The sequence below is a fragment of the Pristis pectinata genome, chromosome 4 (genome assembly GCF_009764475.1).
Source record: "Pristis pectinata isolate sPriPec2 chromosome 4, sPriPec2.1.pri, whole genome shotgun sequence".
NCBI lineage: Eukaryota > Metazoa > Chordata > Chondrichthyes > Rhinopristiformes > Pristidae > Pristis > Pristis pectinata.
The window spans coordinates 65,902,741-65,929,753 of NC_067408.1; the positions used below are offsets into that span (position 1 = coordinate 65,902,741).

General features: G+C 39.6%; 1 protein-coding gene across 4 annotated transcripts in view; it reads right to left on the reverse strand.

The window, feature by feature from the left end:
* cab39l (calcium binding protein 39-like) overlaps positions 1 to 27,013 on the reverse strand; it is a 94,680-nt gene that overhangs the window by 22,295 nt on the left and 45,372 nt on the right. For all 4 annotated transcript variants that reach the window (XM_052014574.1, XM_052014577.1, XM_052014576.1 and 1 more), the window contains exons 3-4: positions 19,280 to 19,414; positions 1,061 to 1,225 (exon numbers count right to left, since the gene is read on the reverse strand). In XM_052014574.1, coding sequence (XP_051870534.1) covers positions 1,061 to 1,225; positions 19,280 to 19,387 — 273 coding nt within the window. In that variant the 5' untranslated portion in view covers positions 19,388 to 19,414. The remainder of the gene's footprint in view (positions 1 to 1,060; positions 1,226 to 19,279; positions 19,415 to 27,013) is intronic.

Sequence of the window (27,013 nt, forward strand, 5' to 3'; positions counted from 1 at the left end):
CTACTGCTGAGCGGTTTACATTTAGAGCTTAACATGGATCTGCTCAATATTGACAAATAGAAAAAGTTCTTGATTATTTAAACTGCATCCAATTTCTGTGTTTAAAAAGCAACTTTCTGATGCTACATGTTGAAATACTCTATCTTTCCTGTACATAATTTGATACTAAAGTTCCTGACTCTGTGCAGCTTACAATGATGATCCCAGACTGAACATTTTCTTGTTAATGTGCCCAGAATCTCCTACTGCAAGCTAGAAATAAACCGGAGAAGTATCATAGCATTATGTAAACAAAGAAAAAGTATAAATCTGGAGGCCTGGAGTGGTTTGACTATACAGTGGCATGCAAAAGTTTGGACACCCTTGGTCAAAATTTAACTCCAAAGAAAAAGTCTTTCTAAACATATCCAAAATAGCCCTTTACTGTCAATCACAGTTTTATTTATATTCTATAGTGAGGATATGAACCTGTGACAAGTCAAGATGATTCAATTCTGCATTCAAGGAGGTAGTCAGTATAATGAACTGTGTGCAAATGATAATACAAATCCCAGAATTGCAAACTTACAGGGAATTTAGCTGGAGCTGAGAGCTGTCAACTTTGGAAAATACAAAGGAGTAACAAAGTAACTTGTGTGTGTTGTGTTGCATAGTTAAATGTAAGAAACAAGTTTTTGCGAAACAGGAACATTTTCCCTTTGCTTCAAATAATCTTTATTTTATCTTGGCTGTAGCAAACTTTATCTGTAATCATGTTACATACATCAGGCTGAACAGATGCAAAAAATCATTGCTGTTAAACCTAGGCCTTATAGTTTAAACTTGAGATCACACACAGAAGCCTAAATTTTACAAATATTTCCTTCCACTTCAATGAATAATGTAATAAAAATTATAGAATAACTCTGCCTTAAAGATATTACACGAAAGTATTTTGAGAAAATGTCTTACATCTACATGATAGTTGCACTTCGAGCAAAAGGGACATAGTCACCATCACCTGAAATACTCCCTTTTTATGGGATAGCTATCACAAATACACCACTCCAGGATTTCTTACCTCAAAGTCTATCAGTTGCAAGTGTGCAATTAATGATATCAGCAATCCACTATTATATAGCTCCTGCGCCAGCTGTGCAACTGTTTCAGTCTGAGGCTCCTTATCATTGGTACCACACAGGATCTCTTTCATGGTTAGCAGGCATTTCGACACTTCCTCGGAGGCCTGAGGTCAAAAAAAGAAGACAGGTAAAGTTGTTTCCAGGTTTCAGCTGAAGAAAAGAGTAATAGTAACAAAATCTCGATGGAAATCAATTCGTGTTAAAGACAAGGTCAAGACTAAAATTGGTGGAGAGATCTCTCTCTGGTGTTGCATCAGTCACAATATGTACAGCTTTAAGATTAAATTTCAGAAATAAATAAAACATTAATTAACACAAGATTTTTTATATAAAATTTTCAGCAATAAGCATCAGTTTTAAATATAATGCCATTATCTACACCATACTGTCAAACTTGTCCTAAGTATTACAAGAATGTCAACATCCCTTTTTGTTTTATGCAAATACTCTCTTCAATAGAACTGGAAAAGTAATCCTGCTGCCAATGTCACTCTCAATGCTCAAGAAGCTATGCTTCCAATGGGAGAGAGCACTTCAATACTGTTTAAAGCCTCATCTGGTACCACAGATAAAGGATAATCCATATGTCTAATGATGTCATTAGGTAAATGGCATGTTTCCTTCCCATGGAAGTTTAAGACAGTTTAAAAACATTGAGGAAATCATGCACACTGCATGCAAATACAAACATTGTGACAGTGCATTTTATTGTCATATGATCTACATGGATGGGATCAACAGTAGGTTAACACCATTCTTTAACAAAAAGTAAAACCTTTATTTCTCCACATAATACAGAAACATACTAAATTTGAAATATTCAGGAAGATGCAGAGGTAAAACTCACAGGAACCAAAAACAAACAGCTCACAGGACCAAATCTGTGAAATATGCAGTCTTGGAAGGTGATGCTTAACAACTATAGATCAGTTTGGGCAGCTATATTGGGCAGTTATACTTTCGTGATGAATGATTCCTTCTCTTTACTAACCATCCTGTGCAACTCCCAATCACCAACTTCAAAACTGATCCTCAAAAAGAATCAATCACCATTTTAGTCCACCTCCAAACACCTTGAATAATTTTGTGGCTTCAGGAATTCATGCTCATTGCATCCATAACTCCATTTGAATTACTTCAACTCAAGCGCTGCATCACCATACCACTAAAATGGATCTAATTAAAGGCACAAACAATATCTGTGCTGACTGTCACAATGTTGCATTAACACATCTCAACCTACCATGATTACCCTCTAATAACTTTCTTAATTATTCAGCTTGATGGATGTGCCACACTTAATTGCAGGGTCACCAAATGAATCATTACCAAAGAGTTCCAAGTAGTGATGTTTATTCTTGCCTTTCAGAGATCCTTCACACATTCATCCTTGCCCCTTCTACACTTCTTCTAGTGCTATAGGGGCATACGATGTCACATATCTCTCCCTTATCCCCACCTTCCTCCATACATCCACCTCCTCTAATCCCATCACATGGCTCCTCTAATGGCATGTTACCATAGCAATTAAGTTACTGGACTGGCATCCAGAATTCTGAATCACTGATCAAAAAAGACAAATTCAAATCTCACCATTGTAGTTGCTGAATTTAAATTCAAGTAATGAAATAAATCCAGAATTTAAAAGGAGCTTGTCTCAGCAATATTAACTATGAAACTACTGGATTGTCATTAAAGCAAAAAACTGCAGAGACTGGAAATTAAAAACAGAGAATGGTGGAAATACTTAGGATCAGGCAACATCTGTGTAGAGAGGAAGAGTTAACATTTCAAGTCAATGACCTTTCATCAGAACTGAGAAAACTTAGAAATCAAATGTACTTTAATTTACAGTGAAAGGGCACAAAGGGAATATCTGCCAGTACCAACTAACAGTGTGGTGAAGTAACAGCCTCTTGATGAGTGCAATGTGGTTGATGCAGTGTACGTGAAGACCTTCGACCAGGTACCACAAGGGATACTGGTCCAGAAGTTTAGAGCCCACAGGATCCAAGGCAACGTGGATCTAAAATTGGCTTGGTAATAAGAGGCAGAGGGCAACGGTGGAGTGTTGCTTTTGTTAATAAAAGCCAGTAACCAGTGGTGCATTGCAAAGATTGGTGCTGGGACCCTTACTGTCTGTTGTATTGATGAGTTGTTAAGATGGGCAAAGAATTTGGTCCATGCCGACCAAGGTGCCCACCTAAGGTAGTCCCATTTGCCCACATTTGGCCCATATCCCTCCAAACCTTTCCTATCCATGTACCTATCCAAGTTTATTTTAATCGTTAACATACCTGCCTCAAACACTTCCTCTGGCAGCTCATTCCATATACAGACCACCCTCTGATTGAAAATGTTGCCCCCAAGGTTCCTATTTATTCCCTCTCAACCTAAACCAATGTCCTCTAGTTCTTAATTCCCCAACCATGGAAAAAAGACAGTGCATTCACCCTACCTATGCCCCTCGCAATTTTATACACCTCCATAAGATCCCCCCCTCATTCTCCCTCGCTCCAATGAATAAAATTCCAGCCTACTCAACTTGTCTTCATAACGCAGCCCCAGCAATATCCTCTTATAAATCTCCTCTGCACTCTTTCCAGCTTAATGGCATCTTTCCTAGAGCAGGGTGACCAAAACTGAACACAATATTCCAAGTGTGGCCTCACCAACATCTTGTATAACTGCACCATAACCTCCCAACTTCTATACATAATGCCCTGACTGATGAAGGCTGGCATGCCAAAAGCCTTCCTCACCACCTTGTCTACCTGTGATCCCATTTTAAGGGAACCAGTTACTTGTATACCTAGGTCCCCCTGTTCTACGACACTCCACATTGCCCTGTGAAAGTCCTACCCTCATTTGTCTTCCCAAATTGCAACACCTTGCACTTATCAGAATTAAACTCCATTTGCCATTACTCAGCCCACTTTTCCAGCTGATCAAGATCCCTCTGTAATTCCTGATTACCATCTTAACTGTTTACGACATCAACTATTTTAGTGTCTTCTCCAACCTACCAACCTCCTGCAGTATCAGTTTTTTAAAAAATATCCATAGAATGCAGGCAATGTCAGAATTTATTTGTTGTGAGTTATATCATTAACCTATCTTAACTATATTTGATATGCATTTAGAAGTGTATGTTTCTGAAGGCTAAAAGATAAGCATCTGCAGTCACTTGCAGCTCCAAATGCAGCTGCTGGCCACTTAAGAGAATGCCGTATCAGTTTCCAAGCAAATCTCTTAAGTGTTGCACTTCCCGTTGTGAACCAGTAACTGTGGTACTCTTTGTTACCACTGAGAGAAAAATATACCGTGGGATCACATTTCCACTTATAGGATTCAATGGGAAATAGGGTTGTGTTACAGGAAAAAATTGCTATATGGACTGCTTTCTAGGAATGTAACCCTTCCGTAATGAGATGGGGGCGGGGAGGGGGTGGAGATTGGGGGGGGTTGTAGGGGTCGCCTGTACACATATGTGGCTGGTTCAGTTAAGTTTCTGATCATAGGTGAACTTCGCAGATATCGAAGGTGGGTATTTTCAGGACAGTTATCCTGTTGAATGCCTGAGTGATAACTGGGTGACATCTACATGGGAGAAATGTTAACCATTTATCAATCCATCTCTGAATGTTGCTCACTTCTTGCCTGTATACATAACCGACTGTTTCATTATTTGAGGAGTCACAAGTGGAATCAAACACTGAATGTAGTCCTCAGCAGGCATCCTGACCTCTGACTTTGTCGTGCATTGACATCAGTGATGAAACAATTGAAGGTGATTGTACCTAAAACACAACCTAGATGAACTTCTGCAGTGATAACCTGCTGCTGCAACTTTGATTCTGAGAAAACTTGACAACAGATGCTGAAAGGAATTTCTCTCTGTGGAGAGGGTGGATCCAGGAACATTTGCAGAATTGGGCTGTGGGGGTGCTGGGAGGGTTCATTTGAGGAGGAACTACTTTCATAAGGTTAAGAATCTTTGTAATTCTCTACCCCAGCCTGCTGTGAAGGTTGCAACTGAATGCATTTGAGACTGATACAGATAGATTTTAAGGGAATTCAAGGGTTATGGCAAACAAGGAGGAAAGTGGAGTTGATACCAAGATCACCTAAGTGAACACAGCTTACTCCTGCTATTTCTACTGCTTTATTGACCTCCCACAACCATCTTCTTTTGCCTAAATATGGCTTCAGTTTGTGAAGAGTTTCCCCTGAATCCTCACCAACTACAATTTCACTAACACTCCTTGATATCAAAGGCAATCAAATATGCTTGTGTTGAAGCTGGTCACTTGTCTCAATTCCAAAATTCAATCCTTTCAGCCATGAAACAAGGCCTGAAGTAGAACAGCTCCATGGGACCCAAACCAAGCATCGATGAGTATGTCATTGCTAAGAGTTGTTCAAGAGCAGCTTCCAAATAGCTTCCATTACTTTGCAGTATTATTCAGAGTAATTAAACAGACTGGGTTTATCCAAGTTCTTTTTTTGTGCAGGGGACACTAGGATAATTTACCATGTTGATGCCAGTGTTGCATCAGTTGTGGTGGAACAGTTTGGATAGAGGAGCTTCTAATTGTATCAAGAGCTCTTGGCATTTCTCTGTAATATGTGATATGGCATCACATAACGAGAATCAAATGAAGTGATCGAACTATATGAAGACTGGTTCTGTGACAGTCATCAGGGAGGAGGTAGAGGTAGATCATCCCCTCTGCATTTCTAACTGATAGATTGCTAGGTACTTGACGGGCGTAGATTTACTGGGCCAAAGGGCCTGCTTCTGTGCTGCAAAACTATCATTGCAAACTAGACTCAAGCATTATTGCAGATGGCATGCTCATGGAGACTCATCCTCCCATTGTGTCATGACTGCACACATGAAAACTTTGATCAGATTTGTTGGTTGTGAATCAGTTAGCTTTGTTAAAAGCACTCTACTTCTACCGTTTGGCACAACAATGGGTCTATGTTGTACTTTCACCAAGTTGGCATCACACTTTCTGATACCCTTAATGCTGCTTCTGGCAAGCTCTATCTTCTTCATTGAACCAGGTCTAAAACTCTAGTAGTGGCAGTGAGGGATATGCCATGAGGTTATAAATTGCAGGAAATACAGTTCTGCTCCTTATCACCCACATTTCATGGATGGCCAGTTTTTAGCTGCCAAATCTGTTCCAACTCTTCCATTTAGTACAACAACAGTGCCATACAACATGACAGAGAGTGCCTGGTTCTGTCTCTGCAATGTCACTCCTACCACTACTGTCAAGTGTCCGCATCTACGACAGATGGATTGGCAAGAACAAGATCTTGCAAATTTATCCTTCTGGTTGGTTCTCTTACCTTTTGTCTAAACACAATTTGACAGCCATGTTTCCCCAAGACTCAGTGGTGATTTTAGAGGGCCACTGTTGGTGGTGGGCATTGAAGTTCTCCCACCATTGTGTCTTTGCTACTCAGTGCCACTTTCAATTAGCATTCAATGCAGAGATTCAGCATTCAGTTGAGTGAGAGCGATATTTGACCTGAAGCCATGAGATCTCATGAAATCTGAAGTCAATATTGAGGACAGCACTACTTCCTCCTAATTATAAACCACAGTGTCACCCCCCGCCCCACCCCAAACCAACTGCCCACCCCACCACCTCCAGTGGGGCTGACCTGACCCATAAGATATACTATTGTCAAGAATCATGAAACAGAAATAAATATCACTATTGCTGCCAAAAAAGTGGTTCATGCCAGTGTTGCCTCTCAACCTGTCTGCTCAGCTGTCCATCCTCCAAAACATTCTAAACTCTACTACACTTTACTTTAAATTTAAGTAGGAATGAGTCAGTGCAATCAGCAAGTGGGTGACTGGGATTTAAATTTCTCATAAATGAAGAGATTCAAGCACAAGTCACGTCCAGAAAAGATATGGTAATATCATCTGGTCCTACACACTTTTCCCTCAACTCATCCCATGTGAGACAATCTACTTTCATCCCAATATTGAATGGTGGAGGGGAGGGAGGGAGGGAAGAGTTTCAAGCCTTCAGTCTTTTAGGCCCAATGTTCTGAAAAATGCCCAGAATCTCCTCTTCCCACCCCCTTCATGACCATTTATACACTGTAACTCAACATTTTAAGCTTTTGTCAAACTCCTAACATTTCCCTTTGGTTGGTTGGGCAAAATATTTTGGGATGATTTTCAATACTTTATTATAGCCTGGCTTCTGCCTTGTGAAAATAGTGCTACTGTAGGTTGTCAGCTTTTTGCAAACTGTTGCTATGTCCATTATTGGTCCTTTCACCATGGAGAATTTTTAAATGAGTTATATCTGTGTTTCATAACAAAGCATACACTGTTGGGTATTGAAGGCGGGTATTGAAGGCATGTATTAAGCTTAAAAAGCCAGTTGATGGACTGTCACAAATCAGTTAATAGATTAAAGTTAGTTAAGATGCTATGGTTTCATTCTTCTATGCATAGTTCAGTGTGCTCCTCTACAAAATTAATACATCAAGGCAATTTTGAGCAAAACAGGCCAATACACCCTTAAGTAACTGAGCTAAAAGAATTTCATGCTTGGCTGTGATGACAATAAAGTCAATAGCCTGCCAGCACTCACTGTCAAGATCCACATGGAGTGAAGCCAGTTGATGTGAAACTATACCCAAACATGAAGCAGAACATTTAGGAAAGGAGTGGTATAAAACAGTTACATCAATGATATGTTCTTCATGTACTCTTATTTGGATTCACTGCTGTACCTACATTTAGTTCCCTAGTTACAAGGAGGGAATTTTCAGAACGTGATGAGTGACACACATCAAGAATTTAATTGCATCAATTTGAGAATGTACAAAGTTTAAAACCCAAATATTGACTGTCATCTACTTTTCTCATTTGCCACTCCAAAGTCACTGAGCATTTTTAAAATTTGGTATTAATTAGCAATCAGCTTCTATTGGCAGTTAAATCAGGACCAAATGTTCTCAGGCAGTTGTGAGAACACAACACTGCATGGGCATGTTATTTTAAACAAGATCATTCAAATAATACTATAGTAATGTAACACATCCTAAGCATTTTAACTTGAATACACAGAATTTTCCAGCTGTGGTTCACTCCAATTTAAATATGAATATTAAAATAAACAAGACATTGCAGATGCTGGAATCTGGAGCAAAAGATAAACTGCTGGAAGAACTCAGCAGATCCTGCAGCATCTGTCGAGGTAAAAAAGATGGTTGACAGTTCAGGTTGAGACCCTGCATTAGAACATTACCATTGATATTTCCATAATAACCCAGTCTGCAGGACCAGGTCCCAATGCAGGGTTTCATCCTGAAGCATCGACCATCCCTTTGCCTCCACAGATGCTGCTTGACTCGCTGAGTTCTTCTAGCAGTTTATCTTCTGCTATTAAATAAAATCCCTTTACAACAAATGTTTGATGGCAAGATTTTAATGCCAGAGCACTCTTGGTGACCGTAGGTGTAGCTCATGGAGCCTGGTGAATTTCTTTGATGGGCACTCCTCCTGATATGATTGTTTGGTCTGCACTACACCTGCAGACTGGGCTATTTTGGAGACATCAGTTGAGTTGGTAGACTGTGCAGAAGCCCTACCCAGTCTTGAAACTGTAAAAATAGGACAAATAATAAAGTGGCAATGTCAAATCCAGATGGGCAAGCATGAGGATCCATGACAATGAACAGGTTTATGGCTGATGGTAGATCCCAAGTTCCCTGCCGTGACATGGCTGTCTCAATCACACAGAGAGAAAAAAAATCCATGGAGAGAGATGTGCAGCTGGTGAGCCAAAAAAATGTTGTTGAATGGAAGCAGGCTGGGTTGGGATAACAAGACTGATACTGCTTGTATCTTAGTACCAGAACTCAATTCTTCCTACCAGCACCAGTTCCTTTATCATCTTAAAGCATTACCAAATTGCTGGGAAATACATTCAGATAGACTGTGGGAGATTTATTTGCATTTCTAACTGCAATTTATATGTTCATGGAACATTGTGCTTTCTTGCTACATCATATATAATATTTCATTCCAATAATTACCCGTACAGAAGACCATCCACACGCAACTATCTACCCCAACTCACCACCATATCACCCTCCCAAGCCAACTGGAAATTTTTTGGTCAGATCTCCTTCCCCTTCTCTCCTGGCTCGCTCGCCAGCTGACATCTGGAAATTTTAAACTTGCGTCCCTACTCCCATTCCCCACCTCCCAATAAAGTTTTGATTTTACCCACCTGACTCAATAGTCCCCCTCCCCTCATAGATTAAACAACCATTGCATATTGCTTACTTACCATCAAGGCCAATATTGTTTCATTGGAATGAGCAATTTGATAAAATTGATGAGTTTAAAAAAAACTTAACCATATAGGTCACCGAGCAGTACAGTTTTAGGTAATCTAAGGACCACACACAGAACTAGGGAGGTGAGCAAGAAGTACTTTTGAATCGTCAAGTGTGGAGGCAACAAGGAAGTTTTCACCAGTTAAGGCAAGGGGTGGAGTTAGCCACAGACCAAGGTTGTGTGAAGTTTGGTTCAGTTATGGACAGATGCCAGAGCAACAGATGGAGTCGATAGCTAGGGAGTGCTGTGAACAATGGCTTTAGTATTCTAAATATCTAGTTGAAAGAAACATGTCCTCATTAGCATTGGATCTCAGAAGCATCTGACAATTTAGAGTTAGAAGAGTTAATGAACATGGTGGAGCGGGAGAACTGGATATAATCAGTACACAAAGGTGGCATGGTAGTGTAGCAGTTAGTGCTACAGTCTTACAGCTCCAGGGACACCAGTTCAATCCTGACTTCAGGTGCTGTGTGGAGTTTAGACTTTTTCCCTCTGTGACTACATGGGTTTCCTCCCATAACCCAAAGCTTTGTTAGTTGGTTAATTGGCTTGTGCAAATTACTCCTTAGTAGGTTAATGGCAAAAAAAAAACAAAGGAAAGTTGATAGTTATGTGCAAGAAATATTAAGGAGAGGGGCAGTGGGACTATGGGATTGCTTCCTGGGAATTAGCATAGAATGGGCCAAATCCCTCTGTGTCATTATAATTACATGGAAACAGACTTTTTGGATGGTGTCTCAAAGGACAAAAGAGGAAGTAAGGACAATCCTAGTGGGACAACAGCAGAAGAGAAAGACTGACTTGCAATTTACTGCCAAAGATGAGATTAAAAAAAAATGGAAGCAGACAAGTGCAATTCCACTCAGCTAGGTGACAGAGGAGAGGTATCACAGCAGGATGACGTGGTCAACTATGCAGAAGACTGCAGAAAAGTTCACGGTGGATAGATTAATTATGTCACAATCATATAGGACATGACTTGACTATAAAAGTATTCAAAAGTACTTTTATGACTACCCAAGGACATGAACGAATCTGTCTTTTAAGGCTTGAGTACACCTTTTGTAATTCACAAGGAAAATATTCAGGATTTGAAAAAATCTGAAATTAAACAGTGAATACTCAGGTGCTGCTGAACCTACAAAGTCATTCCAGATTTTTGTTTTGCACATCCTTGGTAATCTACAAACGAAGAGATCTGATTTCACCAAGTAATACCAATTCTCCCTCTTGAAGTCACAAGACTCCAGGATTAGACAAAGCAAGCCCTAAACATCTTCACCACAATCTGCATCCTTTTCCAAGCTCTCCCTCCTCATCACTGTAACCAAATTAAAAGAATTGCTTATTTTGTCTCCAAAACTCTGCCACATCGGCATGGTTACACTAACTCCCTTCCATCTTACAAAAGCTTCTTTCTTTCTTGGTTCCCAATTCTATTTTCCTCATCTTGACTTTACTTTTCTCAAAGCCATTATAATCATTCATTTTCTAAATGATTCCTGAAGTCATGCAATTCCTATCGGCTTACACATCATTCGAGCTTTCATCCCATTTTACTAGAAAGCTATCAAAGTGCACAAGACAAAACAGTTTTCTTCGACTTCTCTGCAATTGCACTTGAAGTTCATACCTTATTGGTGGTCTACTTCATAGATCCACAGGTGGTTCATCCCACCCTTTTGTCTCAATACAGCAAATTCAACCTTTCTGCTAAATGTGGGACCAATCTGTAGATAATATGCTGACAACACCCAGCCTGTCAGCATTTTCAATTCCACAACTATTATACTGGTGACATTTTTAACTACGCCTTTTCCTGAAGGCATGATTTACCTCCCCAATGACTAGGTGAATTAAATGCAATATATGATATTACATTAGCTGCCTTTAACTCTCCAACTGTGTAGGATTAATTGGTATGTCAATTATAATCATATTGCCCATTGCATCTGTGTTGATGCACTAAGACACTTACCATATTAGTTCCACTCCATTGCTTCTTCCTCACAAGCGCAGGTTTCTTAATTTATATCTAATGTCCTCAAAGTTATTATTGCTTCCACCACACTTGCAGATAGTATATTCTGATAAGTTGTTGCATAAACAGGATTTTGCAGTTGTAAAACTGTCACCATTCACCAGTGATACACCGTAAAACTAATAACAAACATCCTTTAAAGGAAGGAAATTTGATGCCCTTACTAGCCTGACCTGCAAGCAGCAACTCAATACCTACGATAAAGTACCTGAATTTTAACTAGCCTCTGAAATAGCCAGGTAAGCCATTCAGTTGGAAGGTCAATAGGAATAGACAATAAATGCAAGCCTCAGTGATGCCAACATCCTTTTCATGATGAACAGTGATTTGTGCATGCATAGTTTAACCCTAAAATTCTGGAGTTGGCATCAGTGATTCAGGCCTCATCCATAGACTGTGCCCTTTGCAAGCTTGTCCCTGGAATATAGGGAAAATTCACTTGAATGAGTTATTTACAAGCACATTTTTCAATTACCTTGATAATGTTAAGCTATACTGCATAACAATCAAGTTGTTAATCGTTTACCAAATTCTCTGATCCTTAAACTGGTTTACAATTCAAACCCCATTTAAAAATAACTAAAATCATTTATAAAGTTTAATGCTATTTCATTAAACATAAATACAAGGTAGTTTAGAATATAAATGTTCTAGTTTTGAAGTGTTTAATACTAAAAGTTGTACTTTTTCCTTCCTTGTGTGCAACCTAAGACTTTGTGTTTTAAAAATGCAATTGATTTTAATGAGATTGATCAGCTTGACAGCATCAGAACTGCAGGACTGGCAATCCCTTTGAAATGAAGCTTAATAGCAAACTACAATAGAGAAGTCCAGGTTACAGAGATCAATACATTTTTAGAGACATCAAATGTTGTCAGCAGCAAGTAATGCTGCTTCACCACCAATCTTAAATTCTTATCATTCTCCTGCTTCGTTTGCCGATTATTTTAGAGTCTTGTGTGTACTGATCTTCACTCTAATAGAAAGTTTCACAAGAATACAATTTCTAAAGTTTTAATTTTGAATGGCTCATTTAGTTTTCTCCTGAATTATCTGCAAACTACATCTTTTCCAGCCTAACCATTCACAAAAAAATCTCCTCTACACCCTCACCCAAAGCCTTGACATTTCTCTGTCAAGTGTGTTGTGCGTAACTGACCTAACCAATTTATGAAGTTCAGCACAACTATATTCATTTTTGTACTGGTGAAGTTGGATGGGAGATCTCCCGATGTAATGAGATCTGTGACACTGTGGGAGATGATGGCCTGGTGTTTGTCTGGAGGGGAGGCCTGATGCAGGGTTTCGACCTGAAATGTCAACAATTTCTTTCCTCCCACAGATGCTGTGTGACCTGCTGAGTTCCTCCAGCACGTTGTTTGTTGCTTCATTTTTGTACTCTGGTTCTGTTCATAAAGCACAGGATCATCAAGGTTTGAAAGGCCTAATTAATTTTCTGGCTGCTTTAAAGATTTGTGGATGTGAACCCCCATATTAATTTTTTCTTGTTCTTCATTCTAAAATGAATTCTTTCACATTCACTATTAAAATTTAACCTGCATGCAGCTGGCCATTTTACTGGACTATGTCTTCCTGAAGTCTGCTGCTGCCTACATAATTGTAAACTACGTTTCCAAGGTCTACACATTTAATTAATTTTATTGATGTGAACATTGCTGGCAAAGTCAGCATTTACTGCCCACCAGTAAATACCCTCAAGTGGAGATGGGCCATTGCCTTGAACTGGTACATTCCTGATGATATACTCCAATGTTTTTGGAAAGGGAGTTCATGAATTTAGACCTAGCATTATATTTCCAAATTAGGATAGTGTCCCACTTGAAGGCAAATATGCAGGCGGTGATATTCCCATATGCCTTAACCTGCTAGATATTAGAGGTCACAGGTTTGGGAGGTGCTGTCAGAGTAACTTCGGTGAAGAACTGCAATGCATTTTGTAAAAAGTATACACTCCGGCCACAGTATTCTAGTAGTGGAGGAAACAAGTGGGTTACATTGTTCTGGAATAGGGTCAATGTTATTGTGTTGTTGGAGCAACCCTTCATTTCAGCAAATGGAATGTATTTTATAACACTTCCAACTAATGTCTTGCAGCCAGTGAAAAGGATCTGGAGGGTCAGAAGATGAATCCATGGTTATAGGTATTTATGTGACTTGTCCAGTTTAGTTTCTGGTCAATGAGGAGCTCAGCAATTGGTAATGTGGTTGAATATCAAAGTAATTAGACCCTTTTTTTGTTGGAGACAGTCATTACTTCGTTCTTAAATGATATTTGTGTCCTCTGCAAACCTTAAAATAGATGGTACTAATTGCCTAGGCCTGAGAGAGGTGTGTCTGCACAGGTAAAGGGGATGCAGAAAAACATGCAACTTAAAATAACTGCAAACTAATAAATCTGCAGAAAGTGTACATCAGGAGAGATTAATGATACAAGGACATGCACTGCTTTCAAGCTCACAGAACAAGTGGCATTTCCATGAGATGTCATGATGCTAGTCTGATGAAGATGCTGATCAGTGTTGCAACTAAAACTTTTTTTTAAATTGCAACAGTGATCAGCATCTTCACGAGATAAGACTAGCAAAAGAAAATTAATAATTCCATGCATTCTGCTGTATATTAAAAGAAACAATTCAGCTTCTCAGGCTTTACAGAGTGTTGCAGCTTCTTATAAAAGAACAGGCTTTCTCAACTGTACAGCAAAGTCAAATGACTACAAGTTTCATGAATCTCAAGTTCTACACTTTCAAGATAATCAAGTGTAAAAGGCTATCCCAAGCCACACACATGTAAAAAGTTTTAATCAGCACTCAATAAGTACAAATCCTTCTTTCAGATTCTGCAAGCTTCTTCATTCAGGAAAAACACAGACACTATTTTACATTAAAACTTGCTTTCATTTGCCAGAATATCAGGAATTAAGGAAAGCTTTACCAAGGTGTTAACCATTTCCAACAGAGAAACAAAGTGCAATATTGTATGTTCAGTCAGCAAGCCCATTTAAAGATTGACTGCAAGTTCAACATTTAATTTAATTAAATTGGAATGCTCTGCCTCAGTTCAGAGAATTCCACTCAACCATTCTTTGCATTCCATTTTCATTTCTACCATATTTTCTGGAGATTTTATTTTACTAAAACAGAGGGGAGGGGGGAAAGAATCAGAAAGCAGCAGCACAAGAGGGCATGTGTGTGTGTGTGTGTGAATGCAACAATGGTAGGTGGGGCCCAATGAAACTACATGGAATACCATAGGCAGCTTTACAAGGTAACAATTTTTGAAAGGAACAAAGATTTATAACATAGTTGACTGGTCTAGCACATGTACAATCGCTTCACCAATCCAATTTTGGGATGATGTAAAGAGTTAAGCAAAGTTGCAACATACCAATGTTTTGCACAGAAAACATTCAAGCCACTGCAGCAGAGATACATGACCCCCAAGTTTATAATTAAACATTTTGACACTACAATACATTACATAACCACCAGTCTTCAGATTTACCAAGTAAATTTTCAACCTTGCACCTACTTAATATTTTTTCCACAAGGATACCAAATCATATTCTATAATTGATTTAACACACTAGTTTCTTCTTAATTTAGAACACATCTGGAACCAAATGCTTGTGATTACAAGTTTTCTGATAAAATACCTACAGATTATAGAGTTAATTGAAGCAGATTTTGCCCAAAATTTCTTTTGACTTTTTAAATTACAAGACATGATTACATCCCAAACGTAATTTACTGGGATTACAGCAAACATTTTCTTTCACTTTGGTATTGTATGCTTCCAACAGTTTTGATCATGTAGACCAATTTTTATTTCTACTTATAAAATCATTGTGATACCTGTCCCACTGCCTGTTGTTTTTTCCCTCCACCTGTACTACAGAAGCAGATGTGCATTGTTTTAACAATGTACAATTATTCAGACCATAGTAAATACCCAGACAAAAACATTACTCACACACTAAAACCCAAAATCCTCTCATGTAAAGGAAATGCAGTTGACTTAGGAATGTTTATAAAAGAAGTGTTTAAAACTTCATCGATACCTGATTTATTCAATTCCTGGTCTGGGGGAACAGCTGATTGATGAAAAGCTAACCACTGGTCAGTTGATTTTTGATTCAAAATAGTAGGAGTACTCCAGTTCTAGAAACAATGGAAGTTAATAAGATTCCTCTTTGCCTTAAAAACCAGATGAGTCTCTCTGCCAGTGTCTTACCCAGAAAACTTGTAATATTCCCTTGTTTAAAAACTACTTAAAAACACTCAAATCCAACATGTATATCTCAAGTGGTTGTACAATATACAACCTCTTTTTAGCTTACTGGTTTGTCCATCAGGTGAATACGTGTTTTCTCATTGGTTGGTTTTGCTACTGGTATCTTAATCACTCTCTTGCTCTCTTCCCCCTCCCCCTAGCTCATTTTAATTCCTTTGTCTTGGCTCATCTCCAAGTAGTAAAGCTAGTGCCATGTGCTCTGACTGTTTCTTTGTTTTAAACTTTTCCAATAAAACGTTGTGAAGCACCAGGTTGTTTTCAACCCATTCTTGGACTCCTCAGAGAACCTGCAGATTCAAAAATAACTGGATCCGACACCCTATCCATCATCCCCTGACATTTGAAATAAACTTTTCAACTTTAAGATTCTCTGATACTATCCTCAATCTCCCCAAGTAGTAGATTCAGAAGTCTACTCCATGCTCCATTTTAAATGATATTCCTGAACCAAATGTTGTAAGCTGTAAAGTTTAGTCAAATTTTCCTTCATCAGTCTGTCCTATTGATATTAGGAATCCAATGAGCAACAGTCTAAAGAACTGAATTGACATCATCCCACTCTTAATATACACTTTTCAAGGTGTCTGTATGCCTGTCACAGCTGGTGAATCTCAGAATTCCTGAAGAGCAGAGATCAATAAAGTTTAACAAGTTACATGTAATGGAACAAGATTTTGATTGGCAGGGCTTAGAACATCCAAACACAATATCAGATTTTAGATTTCTGAGCAAAAGTGGAATTGTTCATTTCTGGTTCCTAAATGACAGAAATGTTTGGTTCTCAGCATCAACCCCATTCTAATATGCATGCTTTATTCCAATCTACAAATTTCACCACTTTTTAGATATTTTGTCCCAAAAAAAGATACCAATAACCTTCATGAAGAATTTGTTCAAACATCATATACAATGGATTATATTTGTAGTATACACGCGCACACACACAAATGGAGGAGTGTGTGGTTGGTGGGGGGGGGGGTGGTGGGGAGAGTGAAATGCAGGGAAAGAGGTGGAGGGGAATCAGGTGGTAGAAATCTCCTTGTTGAGCTGCATCCTGGACATGGTCAAGGTGGCCATTGAGGGCCTGTACATTCTGGTTCTGTCCCTTACCGAAGGCTTTGTCTATGCTCAAGTGACATTGGAGAGAAGCACATGGTATCCATTAGTATGCTAAGACCATCTGCAATCAGTGGGTGCAGGAGGTAAAGTGCAGGCTGAATGCCAAAAGCAACATCTTAAAATTATTTTGAAATTACATTTTCAGGTCTGGAAAATTGCAATTATGAGGAAAGATTAGATAAATTGCTATGTTTTGGAAAATAGATTGAAAGGAGTCTTAAGTGTGTAAAATTATGAGGGGCCCCAAGATAAACAAGAACTTATTTCCCTTACCAGCAAGGTCAAAAAATGGGAGCACAGATTTAAAGTGACTGGTAGAAGGATTAGAGGGATGAGATTATTTTCCCCCACCGAGGGCGGTGGGGATCTGTAACTTGCTGCCTGCGAGGGTGATGGAGGCAGAAACCTGTATCCCATTTAATTGGTGCTTGGTTGTGTACTTGAAGAGCTGTGACCTGCAGACCCAGTGTGATTAGGTTGGGGAGCTCTTTTACAGCTGGCATAGACAATGGGCCAAAATACCAACTCCTGTGACAAATTTTCTATGATTTATGAAACCCTAAAAGAAAGTCAGCCACTTTGTGTATAACAAGATCCCACAACCAGTAACAAGATGAATGACATTATTCTGATATTTCTGGTTAAGAAGGTTGATTATTGATCAGGATACAAGAACATCTGCCACTCTAAGTTAGTTCTTTAGCAAATTTTAGACAGGAATGGGGAAGAAAAGAGCTAAATTTAACCCCCAAAAGGAAGACGACACATCTGGTATTGCAGAACTTCTTGTCAGTATCTATTGAGGAAATATTGGCAAAGGACATATACCTGCCCACTTATACCAAGAAAAGCAACATCTACTGAGCCAAGCTGATAGATAAAACAATAATGAACTAAAGATGTAATGTAAAGTGCTTTCAAGTAGTTTTATTTACTTCTGTCTGATAATTTTAGTTCAGCTACTAGTTAAAATGTTTGTAAAAAGCACCCTTTATACCACAAAATGTGCACAAAACCATGCCTAGTATCAAAATAAATGTGCATTTCCTTACCTGCAACAATGATTGATACCAAATATGCTCTCACATGCAAAAAACTGCAGAATTTAATTTAAAAGCTGCAAAGATTTCAAACCGACTTGTATTGGTAAAAACAGTGGACACAATTGACTGCCTGTGCCATAAATGAAATTCTATTACTAATAACTAAGTACATATGCTTCACCCTGAACTCACACTTTGTGTAGAATATATTTCAAAAGTCTGATCATCTTTCTTCTGAAACAAACAGCATATTACTAAATAGGCTGTAACTTACTATTACATTCAATAATATGCTCCGCTCTATCACACTTCATTTAGAAATCAATTTTGAACAGGCACATTGTGGAAACACCATACAAATAGGCCATGCCCCAACATACTAGGCCTTATGAAGATGAAACTACTACTGACTTTTGGATGTATTGGGCACAAACCATTGTTGCCAGCTGTAATGCACAGGTAGCACCAAATTAACAACCATGGTAAAGCACTCCCAGTCCTTCTGTCACATACTAATATTCTAAAGACCAAGTTAAAGCCAAGAACTTAAATCACACAGTGCATGTATCAGCATATATGGAGATGTTAATCCATTCAGATGAATGATTTAGTGCCATCTTCAAATGTTTGACAACAACTGAAATTCAAATATTTGGCAGTACTTGAGCTTTTAAGAATATCTAAGCATTTGTATTCAATAACCTTGCATTTGGTTTCTATGGTGGTCAGAAGGTAGCAATTTCAAGCTCTACACCAAGAGTTTAGCACAAATCGCACGGCGTTATGGGTCAGGAGGTACAATCTTTGAGAGAAAAAATTATTAAACCAAAGATCTGTTCATTCAACTGAAGATAAAGATTCTGTGGTACTGCTCCTAAGAAGGGAGTTCATTAGGTGTTCTCATCACCATCTAAACGACCAATGCCAAATAAAAAACTTCGTTATTTATTTCGTTCCTGCAAACAGACTGGCTGCTTCATTTGCTTCAATTTATGAAGCAAATCATTAGTTGAAAAGGAGTACAGCAATGCAAGTTCTTTCATTCCAAGAAAGCCACAAAAAATGTTTTAAAAGCTGACATAATACCATAATAATGAATTAAACTGTAGAACTAGTACTTAACAAGAAAAATTGCTAGAGAATTTCTTTTGTCAGCTATCGACTACACTCCATACTGCTTTTCCTCTCATGCATTGAGCAAGATTATTCCCACATGACAGCATCTTTTCAAGCAAAGAGTGCATACCTTTTCAGCCTTCTTGTCTGAAATATGCTGCTTTTCCAGCAGTGACATGTTCTCTTTGAGATTTCTGACAATGTCTGCTGGACTTTTGTGTGATTTGAACAGAGGCATTTTTGTTTTATTTCACCCTGGATTTACCTGCAAATACACAAATTGGAAAATCTTGTTCATAAAAAAAATGTAAAAAATTTTTTACACTTTAGTGTATTTTACAAACATTTTATAATAATCAGTGGTTACATTAACTGCATTTATTTATAAGGTCACATTTGAACAGAAGCTTCAAAGTTACCAGGCATGACTGGAACATCGTGTATTTTTCCCCTTTACACAACCTGGTAAAGTACAGGAAGTTTTTAAACTACCATTTTCCACTGTCATTCATTCCCAGGTCAATCACCAAACCAAATAGTGAGTGGGGTAATTAAGACACATCATTCTTTGGTCCTGCCTAACCACCATCCATTCTTCCATTTTAGAGATTGTGAAAGAACATCTAACTGACAAACAGCAGCATCCCATTAACAAGGGTTGGTGGAAAGGCTGAGGGGGTTGGAAATAGCTGGCATGTCTCACAGTTGCTCATTTGAGACAGGATAGAAGTTCTACCCGAGGCATGCGTTCTCCAAATATTTTATGGCATAGTTATGGTTTCAGAGAGCACTAGTGATGCAGATTTAAAACTACACAGCTTATAATTCTTCAGATTTTTGCAACGTGTAGTCATGAACTAGATGTCAAAATAATAAAAAGGAGAGAACTAATTTTGTTCTCACAAGCAATAGCAGGTTGAATTTTTCCAGATTACTGACTGCTTCAGAGTCCAGAGGAACCTACCTGCAATATTTTAAAACTGCTCTTTAGCTCACATAGCCTTTGTGGAGATAGAAGCTAAAGGAGTTCAGAGTCAACCTTTAGACTTCAACCAGGCTTTGTTCTGCCTAAAGAAACATGAGGAATTATTCATCAAACCTTGCTCAAAAGATTGCAGCAAAGATGTCCATTGTAACTCATTCTGTTAATGATCTGTTGGGTGGCACTCTATTGAATGAGCCTAGAGCAGCATCTGTTCCAAGAGTTTCCTAAAGTGCTGAAGCATTTCTTTGTTATTGGATTGATCAGTGTTCATGTCATGCCAGCACCTGTCCTCACCAAGTGAATCATCCATTATAGCAAACTGAATTTGGTGAATTTCTGCGAATCTGAATTGTTGCCACTAGTCATCCAGTCATCATGCAATCCAAAAGGCATTAATCTTACAACAATGTTCAGGGTCTAACAGCTACTAAGCAAAGTTGGGTAGTCTTTTTCAGTAGTCTGTTGGGATTAGGATGACATACTCGAAGACAATATTGAAACCAGACACTTCCAGATGGAGCAGGAAGTACCTGACAGGGCAGGCAAATATTTAGTTTGGGAGCTAGTGGCTCCTGACCTAGTTAAAGGCTTCTGTGTGCTCTCAGTGCAGACCTCAAAGATGCGTGCTTAGCACATGGCTCTACTCTCTTTACACTGTGGCAAGGCACAGCTCAAACGCCATCTTTAAATTCACCAATGACACTGTTGTTGGCAGAATCTCAGATGGTGACAAGGCAGCATACAGCAGTGAGATAGATCAGCTAGTTGAGTAGTATCGCAACAACAATCTCACACTCAACATCAGCAAAACCAAGGAATTCATTGTGGACCTCAGGAAGGGGAAGTCAGGAGAAAACACAGCAGTCCGCATTGAGGGGTCAGCAGTGGAAAGGGTGAGAAGCTTCAATTTCCTGGGTATCAACAGCTCAGAGGATCTCTTGGGCCCAACACATCGATGCAATCATGAAGAAGGCATGCTAGCAGCTCTACTTTATTAGGAGTTTGAGGAGATTTGGTACATCAACAAAGACTCTTGCAAGTTTCTGCAAATGTACAGTGGAGAGCATTGCATCACCACCTGGTATGGAGGCTCCAATGTGCAGGATTGAAGAGGCTGCAGAGGGTTGTAGACTCAGCCAGCTCCATCACAGGCACAACATTCCCTGCCATCGAGGACGTATTCAAGAGGCAGAGCCTCAAGGTGGCGGCATCATCATTAAGGACCCTCACCATCCAGGACATACCCTTTTTGCGTTACTACCATTGGGGAGGAGGAACAGGAACCTGAAGACCCACACTCAACATTTCAGGAACAGCTTCTTCCCCTCTGCTATTAGATTTCTGAATGGTCCATGAACCCATGAACACTACCTCGTATTCTTCTTTTGCACTATTTATTTTTGTAACTTATAGGAATTTTTATGTCTTGCACCATACTGCTGCTGCAAAACAACAAGTTATCACTGACATATGTCGTGAAATAAACTTGATTATGATTCTGACCCCAAGGATCCCCAAGCAGTGTTCCTTCTCCACTTTTAGTAATGTGCTGGCCATTAAAAGTGCTGGCAGTAAAATTGTTGCATTTCAGTCACCCCCCAAAAATAAAATAAAAACAAGGCTTTGAGCACATCTTCAAATCTTCTCCTCTGCCCACCTGCAATCTCTTCCTTTCATAGGCAAGTAATGCATCTGTTTCAGGAACCTACTACCAAGTATGCAAATGATGTGACTCACACAACCTAACTGACTGAATGCAAGTATGGGTTCAGTGTGTGGATGATGGCCTGTGGGGGAAGACCGAAGTTAGTTCATATATTTTTCCAGTGAATTTTGAGAATAAATGTGGAGAGAGCATTGATGGTATCATGCTAGTGCCTTGAGATCCTGCAGTGGGTAGTCCAGCTTTCAGAAGCATACAGTAGACCAGTTGTGTGACATCTGAGGTCTTAATTTTCAATCAGACTTTTTCCTCAATCCATTGAAGGCTGTACTGGTGTATTGAAGGCAGTTGTGAATAGAGGAAGTTGCTTGCTCCCTTATACTCACTCCACTGCCTTGACATACTGGGTCAGCTCAGTATATGGTGACTCAGAGCCAGCATCTTGTGAGGTCTTGCTTCTGAGGTAGTCTGCAAAGACCATCATTGCATCCTAATTGTCAAAATCTCCAAGAAAAAGTTGCATTTATATAAGGCAGATAATAAAAGTGTAGCAAGGGATTGGAATAAATTAGTGACAACACTGGCCCCAGAATAGGACTTGGAATTGCTATTCATAAAGTAGCCTGTGAGGCCACGTCTCACCACTATCACCCAGTCTATACTCCAGGTCTCAATGCAAAATGTGCAGCACTGCTCATGCAGGAATCGTCCAGGAACCCAGATGTCAATGATCACCTAATCAATCACTTCAAATAGCATGCTGACCCAGATGAGAGAAAATGACTGAAGCTGGATGTCACTTGCTTTATTCAGAGCTGCTGGAGTTTATTGCATTTTGGAATGATTCAAATGACATCAATGAGTTGTGGATTCTGGGTTATAATTTAAGATGGAACAGAGACTGAACAGTAACATCATAAAACTGGTTGACTTCTGACATGGTACCTCCAGCCAAGTAAACAGCAAAACAATCAAGCTTTTTCCAGCACACGGCCAAGAGGTACAACATAACATGGTAGTCAGAGGGTTAAAAATAACTGTCCAGAACAGAAGCACAGTGTTTTCAGTTTGAACCAACATTTGGAAGTTGCCACATACAAGGATGGTTAGTGATCTGTGAAATTCTAAGAATGTTAAGAAAATTTAAGATCAATAACAACTTAATTGAAAGAGAGAGTCTCCTGGATTGATCATCACATGATGAACTAGTCCAGTGTGAAAGAAGGGAAAAGTCAATGTAACATTTTCTCAGCTTCACTAAGCAGCACCTCTTATGTGGAAAGTTAAGTTAAGTTTACCAACACTCAAACTCAGAGGACTAATAAATTGGCTAGATGCCATCTGGTAAGAAACAATGGGTCCACTTTAAGAAATCTCCAAAGGTATCCAAGGCTTTGGTGTTCAGAGGAGCTGGCTGTTACTATGATAATAAGAGATATTTAGAGGCCTAGATTAAGTTAGTAAAATACCTAAGTGATGAGAATTGTCACAAGAGCAACATGAGGAATGATGTCTGTGTATGAACATTCTGGACTTAGTTTTGGGAAGTGAGCCAGAACCAGGTGACAGACCTGATAGTGGGTGAACATTTTGGGAATAGTGACCACAACTCATTATGTTTTAAGATAGTTTTGGGAAAGGATAAAATTGGATCTTGTGGGAAGATACTAAATTGGGGGAGGGCAAATTACAACAGGATAAGACAGGACCCAAGGGGCATTGATTGGGAGTATCTGCTGTTGGATAAGTCCACGTCTGACATGTGGGAATTGTTTAAAGACCAGCTGTGCAGAGCTCAGGATCAGCATGTTACAATGAAGTGGAAGATACCTTGATCAGTCTCCCAACAGCAGCCCTGTGCAGCCACTGAACCACTATCAGATTTGGCAACAGAGTCAGAAGGGTGTAACTGGTTCCAGTTGCCAAAACACACTTCCCTGGCTGGGAATTGAATCCAGGCCGTGGCAGTGAGAGCACCAAATCCAAACCACTAGGCCGCCAGGTGGCCAAGTCCACGTCTGACATGTGGGAATTGTTTAAAGACCAGCTGAACAGAGCTCAGGATCAGCATGTTCTGGTAAGGAGCAAGGACCAGGATGGTAAGGTAAGGGAACCTTGGATGACCCGAGAGGTCCTAAATTTAGTCAGGAAGAAAAAGGAAGCAGGGTCAAAGATAACCCCAAGGCTTTTTTTTCCTCTTAATAGAAACATAAATGAGGATAAGGAGAGGGTAGGTCCACTCAAGGATAAAGGAGTGAATTTGTGGTTGGGGTCAGAGCAAATGGCTCAGGTACTAAATGAGTACTTTGCATCAGTATTTACTGAGGAGAAGGAATTGGAGGATAGTAAAAACAGGGTTGGGCATTCTAATTGTGCTGGGACATTGAGATTAAGGAGGAGGTAGTGCTGGGTCTTCTGAAAAGCATTATGGTGGATAAGTCCCCAGGGCCTGATGACATATATCCCAGAATATAGAAAGATGCAAGTGAGAAGATTGCTGGGGCTTTTACAAGGATGTGTCCTCACTAGCAACGGGCAAGGTCTCAGAGGACTGGAGAGCAGCAAATCTTGTTCCTTTGTTCAAGGGAAATAGGGATAATCCAGGAAATTATAGGCCAGTGAGCCTCATGTCAGGTGGTAGAGAAGCTATTGGAGAGGATACTGAGGGATAGGATTTATGCACATTTGGAAAGGCATGGCCTGCTTAGAGGGGTGACAAACATGCTTGATGAGGGCAAGGCAGAGGATATTATCTACGTGGACTTTAGTAAGGCATTTGAGAAGGTCCCTCATGGTAGGTTGATTCAGAAGATAAAGATGCATGGGATCCAGGGTGAATAGTAAGTTTGGATTCAGAACCATCTTGTCCATAGAAGACAGAGAGTAGGGTGTGAGGCTGTTATTCTGGCTGGAGGGTCATGACCAGTGGTGTTCTGCAAGGATCGGTGCTGGGACCTCTGTTGTTTGTGATACACATCAATGATTTGGATGAAAATGTAGATGGGTGGATTAGCAAGTTTGCAGATAATACCAAGATTGCTGGAGTTGTGGACAGTGTGAAGGACTATCAAAGAATACAGTGGGATATAGATCAGTTACAGATATGGGCAGAGAAGTGGCAGATGGAGTTTAATCCAGGCAAGTATGAAATGTTGCACTTTGAGAGATCATATTAAAGGAGAAAGTATACAGTTAATGGTAGGCCCCTTAATAGCACTGAGATAGAGGGATCTTGTGGCCCAAGTCCACAGAAAGTGGCTATGCAAGTGGATAGGGTGGTAAAGGTGTATAGAATGCTTGCCTTCACTAGTAGGAGTGCTGCGTATAAGAGTAAGGAAGTCATGCTGCAGTTACACAAAACCTTTGTCAGACCACATTTGGAGTACTGTGTGCAGCTCTGTTTGCCCCATTATAGGAAGGATGTAGAGACTATGGAAAAGGGTGCAGAAAAGGTTTACCAGGATGTTGCCTGGATTAGAGGGTATGAGCTACAACGACAGGTTGGACAAACTTGGGTTGTTCTCCTTAGAGCATTGAAGGGAGACAATGATAGAGGTTTTTAAATTATGAGAGGCATATATAGGGTAAACAGTAACAATCTTTTCCCAGGCTAGACATGTCAAACACCAGAGGACATGATTTTAAGGTGGGGGGGGGGGGGGGTAGGGTATAAAGGTGATGTGAGAGACAAGTTTTTTTTGTACACAGGAAGTGCTATGTGCCTGGATTAGGTTACCAGGGTTGTAGTGGAAGCAGGCAGTTTGACGGAGTTTAAGAGGCTTTTAGATAGGCACATGAATACGAAGGGAATGGAGGGATTTGGATGACACACAGGAGGACGACATTTAGTATAAATTGGCATCAAGATCCGCACAACATAATGGGCTGAATGGCCTGTCCAGTGGTGTCCTGTTCTATGAACTGTCAGGAGAAATCAATTCCATGTGCCTCAGGACCCAACAACTCAATTGATGGTGAAAAATGGAGATGATATACAGGCAGCCAATGGTCTAGGGGCAATAGATTAAAGACGGGTGAAATAGGTCAGACCTGGACTTAACTATCAATATGGTACCATCTCACTGAAGGAGAACAGAAGGAATAGGAGGTTTTGGAAACAGGATTTAATATCTAACCCAATCCAATCTTGGGGCAGCAAGAGAACCTGGGATTGCAGAAAGACCCTAGGACAAATACCCTGGGTTTGAGACTCAAGGCAACAGGTCTGAGACCGATCATCTTGCGTCTTGGCAGGTGGTATAGTATATAAGGTGTGAGTGCTGGAATATTGTCTTTGAATTGAGTATTTGAATATAGCTAAGCATACCTTTCACCATTTGTCAGTGATATGTCTGCAGCTTCAGCATAACAATAATAGTTAAATTTCTGGACAAGCAACCATCAATCCTGGCACATAAGGAATTCCTGTGACTACATCTAGGAAAATTAAACTCTTAATGGAGTGAAAAAATAAGTAGCAGCAATGGTGACCATGAGCCTACTGAATTGTCATTAAAAACCCATCTAGTGCACTCATGTCCTTCAGAAAAGAAGCCCGTCATCCTTGCCCAGTCTGCCTTATATGTGACTCCAGACCCACCACTGTATAGACTACAGAGCAAACTATTATGAGTCCTTGAAATAAAGAAATGAAGTCAAGATAAACAAATCAAGTCACGGCCCTCAGTCCTCTGCTGCAGCTTTTTCTCATTTCAAAAAACAAAGTCTCAAACTGGCAAGCGGATTTTTCAGTTCATCTTCAGTGACAGTCAAAGTTCAATGTAAAACACAAGGCAGTTCTGGTCATGCAACAAAAGGACGTGACGGTCAGGTACGAGATCCAGGACCTAACTACAAGGTGGATCTATAAAGAAAGGGTAGGCATTTAGACCTACACAGAACTATTACTAATTATAGTGAGTCATGACACATCCCAAAACTTTTCAGCAGGACAGTCAGGATGAACAATTGGCCAGATAAACAAGCAGATTTTTTCAAGCCAGGAGTTTGTAATAGTGTTCCTAAGGATCAGTTCTGGATCAACTACCCTTCTCAATTTTTAAGAATTATCACCTACTGTCAGTTATAACTGCAGATTAGGTTAAATCTGCCAATACAATTAAAAGGTAGTTTAGATCTCCACCCCAGAAGAGTCAGGACAGTTGAATCAGCAAATCAGAGCCATTTAATTTAAAGCAGGGACATGTGAAACAGGA